At 50.0% G+C, this 16,424-nt stretch overlaps 6 protein-coding genes across 6 annotated transcripts; 3 read left to right on the top strand and 3 right to left on the bottom strand.

Moving 5' to 3' along the window:
* Positions 1-219: 219 nt before the first annotated feature.
* L3040_006659 (uncharacterized protein) lies at positions 220-1,506 on the top strand (the record flags this gene model as incomplete). The annotated part of the gene is made up of 2 exons (XM_066154197.1): positions 220-273; positions 331-1,506. 2 exons carry the CDS (start codon positions 220-222, stop codon positions 1,504-1,506), a joined length of 1,230 nt encoding a protein of 409 aa, XP_066011173.1.
* Positions 1,507-2,610: 1,104 nt separating this feature from the next.
* Positions 2,611-4,524, bottom strand: L3040_006658 (uncharacterized protein; the record flags this gene model as incomplete). Its single annotated transcript, XM_007292229.1, has 4 exons — positions 2,611-3,764; positions 3,823-4,115; positions 4,171-4,340; positions 4,411-4,524. The coding sequence occupies 4 exons, from the start codon at positions 4,522-4,524 to the stop codon at positions 2,611-2,613; spliced, it is 1,731 nt and encodes a 576-aa protein (XP_007292291.1).
* Positions 4,525-7,300: 2,776 nt separating this feature from the next.
* Positions 7,301-8,538, bottom strand: L3040_006657 (uncharacterized protein; the record flags this gene model as incomplete). The annotated part of the gene is made up of 2 exons (XM_007292228.1): positions 7,301-8,124; positions 8,172-8,538. The coding sequence occupies 2 exons, from the start codon at positions 8,536-8,538 to the stop codon at positions 7,301-7,303; spliced, it is 1,191 nt and encodes a 396-aa protein (XP_007292290.1).
* A 399-nt stretch (positions 8,539-8,937) lies between these two features.
* L3040_006656 (uncharacterized protein) lies at positions 8,938-10,071 on the top strand (the record flags this gene model as incomplete). Its single annotated transcript, XM_007292227.2, has 2 exons — positions 8,938-9,524; positions 9,576-10,071. The coding sequence occupies 2 exons, from the start codon at positions 8,938-8,940 to the stop codon at positions 10,069-10,071; spliced, it is 1,083 nt and encodes a 360-aa protein (XP_007292289.2).
* Positions 10,072-11,272: 1,201 nt separating this feature from the next.
* L3040_006655 (uncharacterized protein) lies at positions 11,273-11,724 on the bottom strand (the record flags this gene model as incomplete). Its single annotated transcript, XM_066154196.1, has 2 exons — positions 11,273-11,357; positions 11,702-11,724. 2 exons carry the CDS (start codon positions 11,722-11,724, stop codon positions 11,273-11,275), a joined length of 108 nt encoding a protein of 35 aa, XP_066011172.1.
* A 3,731-nt stretch (positions 11,725-15,455) lies between these two features.
* On the top strand, positions 15,456-16,239 carry L3040_006654 (uncharacterized protein; the record flags this gene model as incomplete). The annotated part of the gene is made up of 3 exons (XM_007292226.2): positions 15,456-15,461; positions 15,528-15,732; positions 15,797-16,239. 3 exons carry the CDS (start codon positions 15,456-15,458, stop codon positions 16,237-16,239), a joined length of 654 nt encoding a protein of 217 aa, XP_007292288.2.
* Between the last annotated feature and the right edge of the window lie 185 nt (positions 16,240-16,424).

Here is a 16,424-nt window from a genome sequence, read left to right as displayed (position 1 = left end):
GATCATGAGTCGTACCCATCGTATTTTAGAGTTAGGAGTTCTCTAAGACCTTTTGGTCGACTCGGTAACGTAGAGTAACGCGTACGCGGTAAAGGCTTTCTCTCTATATTATGCACGAGGATTCCCTTCAAAATTTTGAGCCTCAATCCCTCCGTTCCTCATCTCACGGCCCCTATCAACTTTACAGCTCATCCAACTTGAAGTTCATCATTCATCAACATGTACTCGTCCCTCCTCCCGTTGGCAGCATCCATTGTGACTGCAGCTGCTCTTGTAAATCCCTCTCGTCTCGTCTCTGCCACCCCTCAATTACTGACTATCTCTCTATAGCCAGCACCTCAAACGGCCCCCGGAAGCATTGCTCTCGGGAAACCATGCTCAACGACGGCAGACTGTGCAGGGGGAGCTGGCTGCTACTCTACAAACTCCATGCTGATCAAAGTATGCGGTAACTTCCAAGCCAGTTGCAGCTCGGATTCGCAATGTGCATTCAACACCTGCAACGACGGACTCTGCAATGGATTCATAGCTACGAATACAACCAGCTCTGAGGTTGATATTGATGCGTGCACGGTAACATCATCCGTCTACGTTCCCTTGGGTGAAGTTTGCGATCCGAACTCGACACCCTGCCTAGACGGAGCTGATTGCTACGCCGTCAACTCGATGCAACAGCCACGTTGTGGCAATTTCCAATCTTCATGCACTTCGGATTCGCAATGTGCTTTTAACACCTGCAACAAAGGACTCTGCAATGGCTTCATTCCTACCACCACTACAAGTTCCAGCGCACCCGTGTCAACACCGACGACCGTCTATCTCCCTCTTGGCGCCAACTGCAGCCCGAACTCAACCCCTTGTGCCAACGGAGCCAATTGCTACGCGGTGAACTCCATGCTCCAGCCTCGTTGCGGAAACTTCCAATCTTCTTGCACTTCCGACGATCAATGCGCCTTTAACACCTGCAACGAAGGACTCTGCAATGGCTTCATTCCTACCACCACTGCAAGTTCCAGCGCACCCGTGTCAACACCGACGACCGTCTATCTCCCTCTTGGCGCCAACTGCAGCCCGAACTCAACTCCTTGTGCCAACGGAGCCAATTGCTACGCGGTCAACTCCATGCTCCAGCCTCGTTGCGGAAACTTCCAATCTTCCTGCACTTCCGACGATCAGTGCGCCTTCAATACCTGCAACGAAGGGCTTTGCAACGGCTTCATCGCCAGTAGTAGCACCTCTAGCGCTGCCGCAACCGCTCAGCCTACTTCAACACCGACGATCGTCTATCTCCCTCTTGGCGCCAACTGCAGCCCGAACTCAACCCCTTGTGCTAACGGAGCCAATTGCTACGCGGTGAACTCTATGCTCCAGCCTCGTTGCGGAAACTTCCAATCTTCCTGCACTTCTAACGATCAGTGCGCCTTCAACACATGCGTCGACGGCCTTTGCAGTGGCTTCCTCGCTACAAGCTCTTCTTCCTCCGTCGCCTCCACCCCAACAAATTAGATCCGACCGGACACCAGGACTCGAAAGACCAAAAGTAATTCTAATTCTATTTCTTCCCCATTTAATGCGCGCTATCCACCATGGATTCTTGTAACAGTTATTTGTATAAGGCAGGGCAGGGAGGGTACAACTCTAGACAAAAGACAAAAAAGGGGCGATCTGGCGACTTGCATTACACCATGTATAACGAATGACGGTCTTGGTCGGGCGGATATAAATATGCGTATAAGTATAACCATAAGTATAATATAATCAACAAAACATGCTCTCTAGACTCGGAACTACTAGGTACTACTACTCTTTTGAAGATCGCCGCCGAGGCCGAGGTTGGGTAAGTAAGGTCCAGCCTATTCTGCTTGGCGGCGCGCTCTGGGCCCTTCTTCCTTTCCAACAAGTACCACTAGAACTACCACTACGACTGGAGGAATCGATACAACCGCAAGTGCAAGTTTCCGACGCCCCCCCCTCCTTTCTTACGTAGTACATGCACATGCACATACTACATACGGAGCTCCTCTCCGCGCTGCCACCCCAGCGTGGCACTACCACCTCCCGGGTAGGGCCGCCCGCGAAAAGGGGGATCGCATGAAACATGCAGGGTAGGGTAGGGTAGGGTAGGGTAGGCCTACCGTACTTAGTAGGTAGCTAGCTAGCTAGCTTTTTTTCTTCAACTTTCGCTTACAGTAGGTACCGTACTCGACTTCGGAATGGGGGGGGGGGGAGGCGGGGTCAAAGCGAGATGTTTTTTCGTCTTCCAAGAGGAAGGAAGGACATGGCTGTTTCGAATGCTCTCGAGCCTGTTTTCGCACGGCGGCTGGATCCTACAGATTCTTTTTTGGAGGGGGGGGGGGGGGGCATGGATGTGTGGTAGGAGAGGGGGATAGAGAGAGGTCAACAAGGCCGGGAGGAGGGAGAGGTGTTGATGTGTGTGGGTGATTGTGGGGTATAGGTAGTAGGTACCGGTGTTATGACTATATGCAGGAGGAGAGTTGTAGGTTTACCTATACCCCCAGCGACGATCTAGACGACGAGTGAGCACCGCTTTTTTTTTTTCTTCGAGATTTCCATCGCAAGCCTTGGCCCCAATCCATCTTACCCATTTGCTCATGACTTGTACTCCATTTCGTTGAAATTACTCTTGCCTGTGATGCTCTCCGTATCGCCTCCCAAGAGCCCCGTCTGCTCACCGGCAAACTGGTCGACTCTGGTGGTCGCAAACTTGCGGGCCGAGACCTTGTGCTCGAAGAGCACGTCCAGCTCACCATAGGTCCTGCCCATGGGCTCCGGCAGACGGAAGTACGACCAGGTCCACAGGAGGGCGCAAGAGCCGGCCCAGAAGAGACCCGATTTCGGACCCCAGTTCCACGCATTGACGCCGAGCATGGGCGGCACGATCGCGTTGTTGATGATGCCGCCGATGTTGTAGAAGTTGCGGGCCAGCACGACCGTCTTGATCTTGAGGCGCGTGGACGGGATCTCGGCCACCAGGCAGTAGCAGACGGGGCCGACGGTGAGGTCGTAGACGAAGGTGTACACCATGAGGAGGGAGCCGACGCCCCAGGATGCGCGGGTGTTGCGCGGGTCGGCGAAGCCGAGACCGCCGATGGTGAGGAGGATGGCGAACATGCCTCCCAGGCCGTAGAGGTAGATCTTGCGGCGCCCGACGTGCTGCATGAGGAACCACGACAGGATCGTCCCCACGGCGCCCATGCCGGATTGGCCGATGTTGAGAGAGAAGGCGTGAGAGTCGTCGAGGCCTGCGCGTTCGTAGACTTGGACGGCGAAGCCGATCAGGACGGCGCCGCAGAAGGCTTGCGCGAGCCAGGCGACGGATGAGATTTCGGTCCGGCGCAGATCGGTCCGGCGGAAGCAATCCCAGTACTGGGTACCGGCCGACATGGAAATCTCGAGCTCGTTGGTGGCTTTCATCATCATCACTTGGTCGTGGACGTTGAAGTCCACACCGGAGCCTTGGGACGTGAGACGGAGAAGGGACTTCTTGGCGTCCTCGAGGCGACCCTTTCGGACGAGCCACCAAGGGGATTCGGGGGCGAACCAGCAGCCGATGAGAATCAGAGGAGGCCAGACCCATTGGATGGCGAAAGGGATCTTATACGCCCACTGAGTGGTTCCATTCAGCAGTCCCTTGAGAATGCCAGCGGCAATCAGTTGACCGAACACCCAGCACAGGTTCACATATGTAGTAAGGTAAGCTCGGATCTTGACAGGAGCGACTTCAGATGCATAAGTGGTCGTCACTACGGACTCGTCAGTACTGCCCAGGTTGAACTCCTATCGTCCATGGGCTTGACGTACACGTCTGGAAAACTCCCCACGGAATACCCTGCATGACAGCACCGACCAAGAAGGTTTCGATGTTTGTCGAAAAGAAGGGAATGAAGATCATCCCGATCATCACTATCAGAGAGACGAACATGGTCTTCTTGTATCCGATCTTGTCGGAGATGTAACCGTTGCAATACAAGCCGAGGATCTGACCGCACTGTCCCGCAGCGCCGATGGAAGTCTGCCACTTGGAGCTCACCACCATATCACCCGGCATCGCATCCGGACTTGTATCCGGCTGGTCTCCAAACCTGTTGCGGAATCTGAAGCCCGGGTCAGAGGGGGGCGCCCTGCGACGCTTTAGGTGGGAGCACCTACGGCTTAAATCCGTAGAAGGAGCCCAGAAGAGCTGTATCGTAACCTTCCATGATGATCGCCGTCGAGAAGATGAGAGAGAATGCGATCGCCTTCGGGTAGAGGCGGAAGCATTGTCTGATCGTCATGTTGTGCTCGCGATCAGTAGCAGAGCGCGCGTTGCTGTTTTGCTCCTACGGATTCGGCTGGTCAGCGGCAAGATCCAATTCCACACTGTCGCAGCTCCTGGATGGCACTACGCACAGCGAGTTCCGGGTTGATGACGCTCATCTTGCGGACATCCGTATCCAAGACTCTTAGTACATTGTCCCCGCGAGAATCGACTCCCATGATCGATGTCTTGCGCTCGTCCGCCATGGTGAAGAGATGGATGCTAGTAGCTAGGATCTGAGTTGAGAAAGGCACCAATCCGCAGAAGGATGGAGAAGATGTTCTGATGCCGAGATGGAATACATGAGAGGAATGGGAGTATAGTGTAACTTATACAGATGTACATAAAGATGTTGTCACGTAAGACGACGAGGAAGTTGTGATTGTGGTTGGTCGTACTTGGATTGATGTTACACCTACCTACTGGTAAGGCCTGCTGGCCTGCGCAGCCTAGGCTGTTTTTTTTTTATTCGATTCTGATTGGTAGCCATGGGCTCATGAGACCCGGAACGCGACCTCAAGCTGAAATTTTCAGAGGCGTTCGCCCAAATTCTGGAAATCTGGGGAAGCGGGGGTGGATCACGAAGCCATCGAGGCGCATAATCGCGCGTCGACAACCCACCAACAGTCTGGACCCGTATCAGCCACGAGACGCCACGAAGGACGAATCGAGGAGAGTGAAATTCGCGAGCCTGGTTTTGTCGGCAGTTTTATCTTGCCCATGTCACCAGACCGTTCGCGTTCTTCGAAGCTGAAGCTCGCCGCGATCCTCGCTCATATCCTCGGCAGAATCTTATTGACTTGTGAGTCTCTACCGACGAAGGTCCGGTTTCTTCATCTTGAGTATTGTCAAACGACCAAGGGGCATCTGTCGATATGGTGCGTCACCAGTATACAAATCGCTGGTTTTTGGGCCCCCTCGCATTTCATTCGTGGCACCCGTTTAGAGGCTGAACGTCAAAAGCAAGTAGAGAAAAGGGGCTGAAGACTGAACGTCAAAAGAAAGTAGGGAAAAGGGTTGGAGACTGAATGTTAAAAGCGAGTACATCAGAAACTGATGATCGAAACCGCAGGTCGGAGGATGTGATTACGTCGTTGTAAGAGCAGTAAGCCTAGGCATACCCTTATGAATAGCGCTTTCGTTCCTCTTGACGACGTTGGCTAGTTCCTTGGTTATTGCATCTTTGCTAAGAGAACTTAGCAAATCATCAAGATCACACTGGTATCCAGGCGCCGCAAGGACTAGAAGCTTAGGTGAAATCGCCGAAACAAGTCGAATTTCCAACTTGAGTTCCGTGCTAAACTCGTTATAGATCACTTAGTTTTAGAGTTCGGATGGCATGTTGCTAAGATCTGTGTCTTCTGCCAGCGTGATAAGAGTGCTAGTGCTAAGAATGCGGTACTCTCGAGCCTCCGAGTGGGCTACTCGTAAGAAGTTACTTGCAGCTAGGGACACCAGCATAAGGACGTAGTACTGTGGATTTCTTGGAAGCATACGAGTAGACTTTTATGAACCTCGAGCTAAGATTGTGAGCAACTTTTTGGGTGTGTAGTCGGCTGACTCTAGAACACTGCCAAGCAATATGTTCTCACGCAAAAAACCATCTTAGCTGCTGGGGTCGCAAGATCTCCATGCTTGATAGAAATTGAAGAGTGTGAGATGATCGCTAGTAGGATGACGGAACTCGGCCTCTACACTCCTTAGCTGTTTTTTTCATGTCGGGAGTAGTTGCTTTAGTAAACACTTGACTCCCTCCCTTAGAGGCTTGCATTATCGAGATAAGAGAAAGTATCTCCTCTTGACGGCTGTACTGTTTGCTTTTCAAAAGGACTAAATCAGAGTAGATATCTATCGGAAGTTGCGTAATATCTTTGCTAATATCAGTTATCTGGCCTGTCATATCGACTGCACCAAGCTTATACAAGATACTGAGAACGCCGTACGAGAAGGTATTCTATGCAAGCGACCGGTACCCCGTCAGTCCTTCCATCCCTTCGAAAATTATTGAAGCCAATGGCAGAAACTCCTGCTAATGATGGGCACTTATGCTTGTTATCAGAAAGAGAGGGCTTACTAGTCTCAAACTCACTTGGGGGATCAAGCTCGCGGATTCTTGCGAGGGATCGACGTGCTGAGTCTCGACATACCCATACTATATCTCCAAGTCTAGGAAGTTTGGATTAGTACAGCAGGAAGAGCTTGAGGGGACGCAAATATATTATATACCTGTACAATGCGGACGCCAAGGAGTTGAGCTGTGTTAGCATCGCCAAGTCTTTATTCAGGGGCACGCTCGCTTAACGAATCATAACAAACCACCACTTCACACGTACCGCCGCCGTCCAAGCTACATGCGGGCGTGATTATGCCGGAGAGGTTGTGTTTTGTCGTGATTCTATCTTGGAGCTTAGGTTCTCTCATAATTTTATCTTCCGCCAGTCTTTATAGGTGATATAGTAGCCTAGCTCTCATACTTCGACTCGTTCACCCAATCCAATCATTACCCCAAAACACAGACGAAGATATTTGTACCCTTCGAGCTCAGATACTAGTGGGAGTATCAAATCATGAGATCAAGTAAGTTTATCAACAGAAGGGGTGGACAACTTGTCTTGCGACTCGCGAGCTAGCCGCAGCTTCTGGCAGCAGCGCTAAGGCGCTGAATGTTGAAGCATCGGACAATCATTGTCAGCATTCAAAGATGCGTGCAGATTTAAATCGCGAAAATTTATTCCCGTATCTTAAGCTTAGTTGTATGGCTGATTACCCGGCCATATATCGGTAGGCAATATATCTTGGATTCCAGAAAATAGTCACGTGTAGCCCATGCTGAAAGGGGTGGGGTGCAAGAAGACTTGGAGATCCATCTTAAATATGCCCGCCATCTCCGCCCAATGGAAGATTGGTGTAATAGGCTCTCGTATCTTACACAAATTGTGGAGGCAGCCAGTAACGTTAGTTTTGCATGGTGACTCCACTCTTTCAGCCGCTCACTTGATTCTCCATAGCCCATTGACTTTTCATCTCTCGGGCCTGTTCGCTAACGCCAACAACGTTCTCGGCCTTCTCCAACCATCTCAGCCCCTCATCTCGCTGGCCAACAGCTTTATATATCGAAGCCAAATTCAGCATACTCAATCCATACCCGTCAGCAGCCGCAACCTGGAACCACTCTCTCGCCATTTCGTAATCTTCTAACGAAATAGGTCTTTTTGGACGCTTGTCTATCTTCGACAATTCGAGAACTCCAAGATTGTGCCAGGCTTCTAGCACCCCTGAAGTAGCAGCTTTCAGAAGATAGACTTGCTGATTTTGAGAATTTGAATCCTCCAATTGTGAGAGATAAAAGTAAGCCGTCGGATCATCCAGTTTCAGCGCGGCATTCTTGAAAGCCTCTGTCGCACCCTCCATGTCTTTCCGTGACAGCAGAATTCTTCCTTTGGTGACTAGTGCTTCCCCCGCGCCGTCAAAATCCAACGCCCCACTGGAAGTTGCCTTCCCAAACCAATCTAGAGCCTCATTATCGGCTCTTTGCGAAAAGAGCACCTGCCCTAGCAGAGCCATAGCTTGGGGATCCTTCTCCTTCTTGGCAAGGAGTCCAACTTGCTGTAACGGACCTCTTATTTCAAGGTCTGTAGCTCTACCAGAGCGAAGGGCAGTGGAGACAATAGAGAAGGTAGCTGATCTCTCGCCCATGGCTGATGCCGCGTACATGAGTTCTTTACCAAAGAGTTTCTGGCCTTTGCCTTCACATTTTCCTACTATGCGAGCAAGCAAGACTACAGTCGAGGGTGTGATACTATGCTCTGATAAACGTCAGTCGGTGGATAGCATAGACACAATTTTCGCTCACTGGAACATAATTCCTGCTCCCACCCTAAGCCTGAAGCGGCAGCCCGTTCTTGCCACCCTCGGAGGAAATCCAAAGCTTGCTCTGGAGTGACACCAAGAGCCCCGGATTTGTGAGCGGAGTTCAAGAGGGCGAGTGGTGGTAAACACTCCTCGGCGCCATACGATTTCTTTACTCGGACTGTCCTTGAGGTCCCATTTGCTGCCCGTTCCTTGGCAGCCACTCGGGGGGATCTGGCCGCTGCTTTCTTCGGCGGATATACGTGAAGCCTTCTTGAGATAATAGATTTGCAAATTCTCTCGACTTCTGGTGCTGCAATTCTTGCTTTCCGAAGGCTCGCCAAAGTGGCTGCTGGTCTGACTTTGTACATAGTGAACGTGGGAATCGGGTCCTTTCAAGTTACAAGACCAAAATATCGAAAACAAAAATTTATGTTACTCTGAATGGCTGGTGTCAAGCAAGGAAGCAGAGTTAAAAAGAAACCGCAACCCCTCGGTTGTGTGAAATGTATATTCAAGATGGCCAGATTCTGGACGTCGATTTAATGCCAAGCCTTCTTCACCGCCCTACATCTAGCGCCGGCAACTGGAGATACTGCAAGAGAATTTATTTCCAGCTTCCAAATTCTTCTGCCACTAACAGCTTAAAGAAAAATCTCTACTGTCCACCCATGTTCTCCCGAATTTACAGATCTGCGAGAGCCTTATTAATCGATACTCCGCAGAACCCAGCCTTCGAGACCACGCCGAAGCGCCGCACACCCAAAACGATGGTTACATCCCGCTCGCAGACTCGTAAAGTCGAGAAGGTACTCACCGACGATAACACGATAAATGTTCATATTTCTTCGACCAGTAAGAAGCGCTCGCAGCGAGCGCCGGCTGGAGATGTTAACATGGAGGATGAGGGTACGCCGAGTGCGAAGAAACGGAAGATCTTGCCGGTGAGGGAGAAGGTTAAGCCCGCAGTTTCGATGTCGAGACTATTGGTGGAAATTCCTGCGAGGAAGGCTACTCCGAAGCTGGAGGACAACGCAGGAACCCCAGCGAAGCCTATTGAAATTGAGGATGACTCTGAGGATGTTTCCGCAGATGAGGTGGACATAGTAGAGAAGAATGTGGGTAAAGAGCCTGCCAAAGAGGAGGTCAAAATCGATACGCAGAAGACCCACAAGCGATTCGATAGCGAGGAGCCAGGGCCAGAGCTCTTTTCCACGGCAAGAGAGATACCAGAAGAGATCGCGGACAGCGAGGAGGAAGAAGACAGCGAGGACGATGCGCCCGAGGCAATTGGTATACAGCAGGCAGCTGAAGAGGTCAAATCCAAGGAGAGAAGTACAGCAAAAGCTGTTAAAGAGTAAGCACCCTTCTCGTTCGTCAGCAAATCAAACATCTAAAATCTCTCTAGGCAAATATCCGCAACGCGCAAAAAGCGCAAGGAACGCGACGAGATTCTGAAAAAGCAGTCAGAAACGGGCAAAAAGCGCAAGCTAGAAACTGCTCTCAAGCCAGTACCCCATTCGGACAGCGAAATTCCCGATCAAGAACAACCTATGGAACCCCCACCAGCCTTCGACCAGCCGCGCCTCACAAGCCGCTCTACCCTCCCTGAGTTTCTCCCAGCCGAATACCTAGAAGATAGTGAACCCCAAGACCTCATGATCTCCACCGAGAAGGCCGACCGCCCGAAGCCTAAGAAGACGAAGTTCCTGGAGGCAAAGGCACCGAAGGATAAGCGTGTGGGTCGTACGACGTATCGTGTTGCCAAATCAGGAGAAATGAGTCTAGCGCCGAAGGTAGACTTCCAAGCAAAGTCAGTAAAGGAGAAATGGCTGCAGGGGCGGTCGGGGAGAAAGGCGGAGCCGAGCAGGAGGCCTTTTGGGAAGGCTTTTGGCAGACGATGATAGGGTGGCACAGGAATGTGTGAAATAAGGCTAGCATTTAAGGTTTCTCTGCCGAACACCAGTCTCAGCTGTCCAGCGTATTATACGATAAAACTAACTTCCGGCCGCTTCAATAGTTGGTGAGCTCCAGGTGATCAACAGTGTTTTCTTGGGGTAAATCACCAGATACCCGAGTGAAACGCTCAAGAAGCTCCAATGGGGCAATCAACTGACCTTACCGTCTTGCTCATGCATTATATCTTTAAATTCAGACGACTCGCAGCATCCATAGGAAATCTGGTATCGATACGTCCATAATTGCCGATGCATCCCTAAAAGGGTTCTCCCCTCCGTGCCCTTTCGTCCAATGCCTGGCCTTCCACTCATGGCGATCCTCGCGATATGCCTAGATCATTCCTTTCGGTACCCACAACACTCCTCACCGTTAGGTTGTCCATACGAATCTCTCTATGGAGGTGATCCTTGTCGACACTCGAAAACAAGCCCATTCTTACGAACAGGAGACTTCATAACGGCCCACTTGGAATCATGAGCATCGTTCTCAACCGAGACTACGGAAAGTCGCCTGTTATGTAAATGGTACAGGGAACTAAATTATTGGTCTCAACGGCTCACGGCCAAATGAGCCACAGTTCAAAGGGACGAGTACTCAGCTCTTGCCGGGAAAATTTACATGTTCTTCCTTCCAGGCTGGCAGTCTGCGCTCAAGCACCTGTCTCGTGTGTGGTGGATGGAATACATATCGAGAAGCCTTTCTTACTCCAAAACAGAGAACTTTGGGCAACAATTAATCGCTGCTGGTATTGAGGAGGCTGCGAACATCTGGTGCAGCGAAAATACTGGGACCGAAGACGGGCTCTAATCAAAGAGGTCAATCTCGGCTCTCTCCCTGCGCGCTTGGTTAGATTGGAGATGGGGATGCTGGGGAAGGCGAGTCCTCTGTGCCATGCACGTATATTCTTGACGAGGTCCGAGATAAAAGGGGTGGTGGAGTTGAAGGACTTGCAGAGGCATATGAAGTCTGATTTCAACATATCCTGGATATCCAGTCTCAAGATGGTTCTCTATTATTATGGACTGGCTGGCTGCGTACAACTAGTAAAGAGTGCGCTTGAGAGTCCCCTTGTTGTCGGTGCTACTTATATTACAAGACCTGATAGGACCGGTCTTGGAAGCGAAACCTTTCTAACCAGCCCGTGCTTCATCGCCTCGGATCCGCCTCTTCGTTTGTTATATTCGTGGGTGGGCTGCGGTCGGCAGAAGAAGTTGTAGGGCCCTTCGCTCCTCTATATGATCATTAGAGCGTTGAGTGTATCGTTGATGTGAGTGATGGAGAGATATCCGGGTAGAAAGGTACAATGAAATTTGAGGTTGCCGATAATTTCGAAGAGACTTTCTCACTGCGCTTGCTTCCGACGCAGACCAAAGCAAGACCGTGTCTTGTGTGAGAGGGTACTGAGCAAGAAAATTCACCCTGGCTTAGTAGTATCAGACAACAAGCTGGAACAGGGGGAGGAATGAGCTTACTGATTTTCTGGATATTTTGGCAGCGCCAGTGCCCGTACTTCAAAGATGACCTTTAGAAAAAGACAGCTGGTCAACGGCAGGAGGAGAGCGGGTTGCTAATGACAAAGCCAGGGCGCAGCAGAGCATATCCACGTTATTTGCAGACTTATGCCACTGGTTGGTTGGCTTTTGGGCTTGTATTAGATTGTGTTCGTAAAGATGTGGTCCGCAATTGTGTCACAGACATCGGCGCGAAAAAATTGCCGCAGTGCAGCCACCTAACTGTGTTCAGGTGTTCAGCTAGGTACCGCCTCTCTAATTGGCCTTGTATAGCGATAATAATATATGCAGGTACTTTTGTATTCTGCAAAGGATAGGTGAGATCGAGTTGGGAGATGGGAGGGAGAGGTAGATATGCTATCTTGCTTCTGCTTTCTCAGAGAGAAGTTAGCATCATAACGATATTGAGGATCATTAAGGGTTGGGCTACTTAGAACCTGTCTAAAAGATGGAGTAGTACTCTCAACACTTGAAGTTTTGCTACGTTGGATGCTTGTCAGAGGAGATTGGTTGAAATTCTATAGCGAAAGCCAGCTTTCCAGGACTTGCCAGATCAGAGCAGAGCGGCGTGGAGGGGGCAGTACGGGGAGCTGTTTACAAAGCCTGAATGGTTGAGGAATATCTGCTGAATCTAGTGGATCCGTTGGGACCCCGTTAGGTGGCCGACTATCAATTTTTGACTTACTCAATAGCAGGATTTTTCAGGAACCTTTTCGTACGAGCATGGTGACCTAGGTACTTGCCTTCCGATATCTCTGATTGAAGTTACTATCAAGAGATCGGGCTTATCTGCCACGATCTGAAAGCGAGTACAATGGACATGTAAGGTCCAGATGTCTCATACTGAGAGTGTTATACCCATCTAACCTCAATTCTAAAGAAGTTACGTACTTACGGATTCTCCGGTTTACGTACACGACACAATGGACTCTTCACAGCTAAAATTCCAGCCAATCATCGACTGGAAAAAGCCTTCCCCTTGGTACTATCAGCCCATTCTGCACGGGCAGATCGCGTCGTCCAATTGAGAGAGGCAAAATACAATAAAAAAAACGAGGTAAGTTCCAAAGAGGATCAGTCAAAGGAAGAAATATTTGCTTTCCCCGGCTGTCAAGCAAAAGCCTTTTGGTATCATGCAGCCTATAAAGTGATTTCAAGGAGGGCAGTTTTTACTCGAAAACTAAAACCTTTTCTCTTTTGAATTTTCAACACGCTCTATTGTAGCATCTTGTGTTCTCTTTAGGATGAGATCAGGTGCCAAGCTCCCCAAAGTGGCAGATGGGACTTTAAATTCCCAAGCCTTGAATGATATTCCCAAGGCTCACAGAGCAGCTCCTTCCATCTTACTTGATAAAAAAAGGAGACGGGAAGCGCGGACTCAAATTGGTGTACGGAGTATATTCGACAAATCAGAACATCCTCAGCCAAGCCTGTCAATTATCTCTTTCTGAATTCATCATGAAAATCTAATGTGATATATCTTTTTAAGTGGAGGAGATGGACAGGGATTCCTTGTTGATATTTACTCGCTTAAACTGACTCGCCGATCTGGCGCCAATCAATTGCTGCTTATTCGCGAATATCAAGCTCTAATTCTTTCCGAGAAAGTTCTGGAATTACGGAGCTGAGTCGCACGCCGCGCACTCGAGTTGCCTGACCAGGTACGTAAGCGACAGAATTCAGGGGCTCCACGGCACACGAGGTTATGTACGATTCCACATATTCTTCCTTTAGCTCAGGCGATTATGATGCAAACAGCCTTTACTAGCTCTTGGGCCACAGGTCAACACGTTTCTGAACGGGTCTTGCCGCGAAATCAGATGATGATGCTTAGGTGATGCCAACCTCTTCTCGCTCCCACGGCTGCACATATTTGATCAATTTTGTTGAGTCGGAATTTTCATTTATCAGAATCCCTCCAGGTGGTTTGCCTAGCTCGTGTACTATATATATATATAAACTTCAGACTTGCTCTGCAGGGTATGCTCCCGACAGGTGGTCAGTAGCGCTGGGCAGAGGTTAAAGTCAGACCTGGCTGCCCGGCAAACGTCGTCTTCAACACGCAAGAGAAATGTGTAATATAACCATCCTCTGATCATGCCATGTCATTCTTCCGCAGCCAGGCTGCGTTTCGGCTTCTTGTTATGTGTTCGGTCATGCGCATCGTGAGATTCGGCTCGGGCTCGGGTCCGGCCCTGGTGAAATCTTGAGCATCGAAGTGGAGTACATATGGCTGTAAAAAAGCAAACATAATTGAAGGGAGCTGCTGGTGTATGATTCTACAGTACAACGCCTGAGGTGATGCCTTCTCTCAGAATGCAGAAGTCATGTCGTCCCTGGCTAAAAAACCATCCTATCACTCTCGCTGGGGGTTAAAATTTGCATGCCTTTTCTAAATGCTGCAGATACCGGTACATGCTGCATGCAGTAGAAAGCTACTCTTCCGCGGATGTATCTCATATTGTATCCTATTGGTGAACTGCTGGCCTTAGTTCTCGCGGTCCAGAATGTCTACAATCCATCACGTCGTTTTCTTCACCGAGTCACTTCCTAACTGCGATCTGTTTCAGTACCTCCTTGAGGTCTACACATATGAAGCCAGAGTTTAAGTGTTCATCGCTTCCTCTTTAACCATCGTTTCCTCTGTAATCATCGCTTCCTCTGTAATGAATCCAGAGCCAGCCATGTGCAGAGTTTGATCTTTTGGAACTCTCCACCATAAATGTCGAGCGTTATCAGCCTTGTGCCGGCAGATGCCTTTCGACGCTCTGGTAGCGTAGTAACAAAGCCGGGCTCTAAGCTTTGGTGTGTGTTCTACCAGTACTGGTGCAAGTGGCCAGACGGGGACTCGGGAGGGCTTGCGGGCCAGATGTCCGTCCCATTGTGCCTGCCTGGCCAAAATCCTGTTTCTTTCAAACCTCCCCCATCTTCTTGCATCAACAACTCATCAAGAGCCACATGATACATCGGATCAACAGGACAGACCGAAGCTGTCAATGCCCTTCAATACATCCAGACCGGGATCGAGGCCCCGGCCATGATAGCGTACCGCATCTGGTCCAGACCGGCTTCATGCGACGAGCTGCAGAAACATACCCACTCATAAGAAGCAGCTGGCAACAAATACGCGCTGGCATGCTTTCTTTGAATCTGCTATACCACTCTGGGTAGCTCGCAGATTTTCTAGGTTGATTGTTCACAGGAAGTCTTCCTCCGTCTCAACTCGACTCTTCGCAAACAACTTCTTCCTCCCGAAGCTGGATTCAAATCCCAGGACATATAGGTCAAAGATGAAGAGCCTTCAAAGATACATTGCATGGCCATTATAATCGAGCTTAACCCTAACCACCTGAAGACTTGTAGTATCTGCCATCCGAAGCTGATAGAACTGCCGGTTGTAGAGTCCAGGGTGCTTTTTCTCGACACCTCCCGATATACTTTTTCCCCCGCTTCAGTCTATCACATTACCCTAGGAATTGCCCAAGGACGTCGAGAGCCCTAGACCGGAGACAGTGTCAGTTGTTTGCCATAACAGGAGTACGCGGGGGTGTCTAGGATTGAGGAAGTCATTCCTGTCGTTCCAACTACTCGGACGAGTCCCATAAGGATCCGCTCCTGTTATCTCTCCTCTCGCAAATAAAGACCCTCGATCAAACCAACTGGCCAAAAACCCTCGATAATTCTTTTATCTCCTGCAGAAGTTTCTCCTCGAGCCACGGCTGTTGTTGGAATCCGGCCACCGACGCTTTGCGAAACGAACTCACTCCATCTTTCGAATGCCTCCTGCTTTGGATTGTGACCCGAACAACAGTACCCCAATGCCTGTAAGCCGGATCACTTTAGCTCCTTTCTGTTCTCATGGGAAGACGCAAATCTAATGCCACTAATAGCCTCCAACTCGGCGATGGGCCTGTCCGGCTCCTTCGTGCGGAACAACGTTCAGTCGTCATGCCGATCTGTTGAGACACGAACGTAACACACACCGAGAATCAAAGCTGTTCTGCAATTTCAAAGGTTGCAATTTCAAAGGAGCAGGACGGCCAGAAGTTCTGAGGAAACATCTCCTTGCTAGACATAGAGAATTCTATCTCCCAGGTGAGCCAATCCTCTCTGAACATCCCTTTCTCGTTGTTATTGCCCTGCTGATGCTTGGGGATAGAGATCAGCACCCGTTACAAAAACGGTAGTGATTGCAAGGATACGGAGTTCGGAAGCCTGTCGCCCTCTCCTGAGCTGTACAGGTCGTCCAGCCTTCACATCCCCGAGCCTCAATATCCTCCAATTCCGAGTCTTGTCAGCTCAGCTCAGCTCATAGAAGAGTGTTGGAACGACCCGATGATCCTACAGCAGATCTACACCACGCTTAAAAGCTTAGAGAGTTCAGATCCCGGCTCTGACGGAACAATGTCGCACGATGCTTCTGTGGCTCCAAGTCCAAGTATAGTGGATCGAGTCTGGACCGGAGCTGCATACGAGCCTTTCGGCACAACCGAAGTCCAGTTTCCACCACGTTCGTCAGTGAAAGACGAGCCACCGAAGCCCGCTGTCGTTCCTTCCAAACAGTACTCCTTAGCCGAGGGCCCAGAATCGAGCTGCATGTGATCATGTGAGGGCTGATTAGGGAATTGGTTGACATAGATATGGATTTATCGTGTTAGGTTAATCTCCATAGCCTTGGAATCGAGTTACTAGGATATCTTGTCTCTAGGAATAATTCGTGCTTGAAGCCCAACTCATTCAATCTCCTAACGATATCAGAAGCATTGCGGCTCTTACAGTCGCAGCAT

This window comes from Drepanopeziza brunnea (genome assembly GCF_022702325.1).
Source record: "Drepanopeziza brunnea f. sp. 'multigermtubi' strain 214-2 chromosome Unknown ctg11, whole genome shotgun sequence".
Classification (NCBI taxonomy): domain Eukaryota; kingdom Fungi; phylum Ascomycota; class Leotiomycetes; order Helotiales; family Drepanopezizaceae; genus Drepanopeziza; species Drepanopeziza brunnea.
Note: the sequence above shows the minus strand (reverse complement) of the source record. Positions and strands in the feature narration are given on the sequence as shown.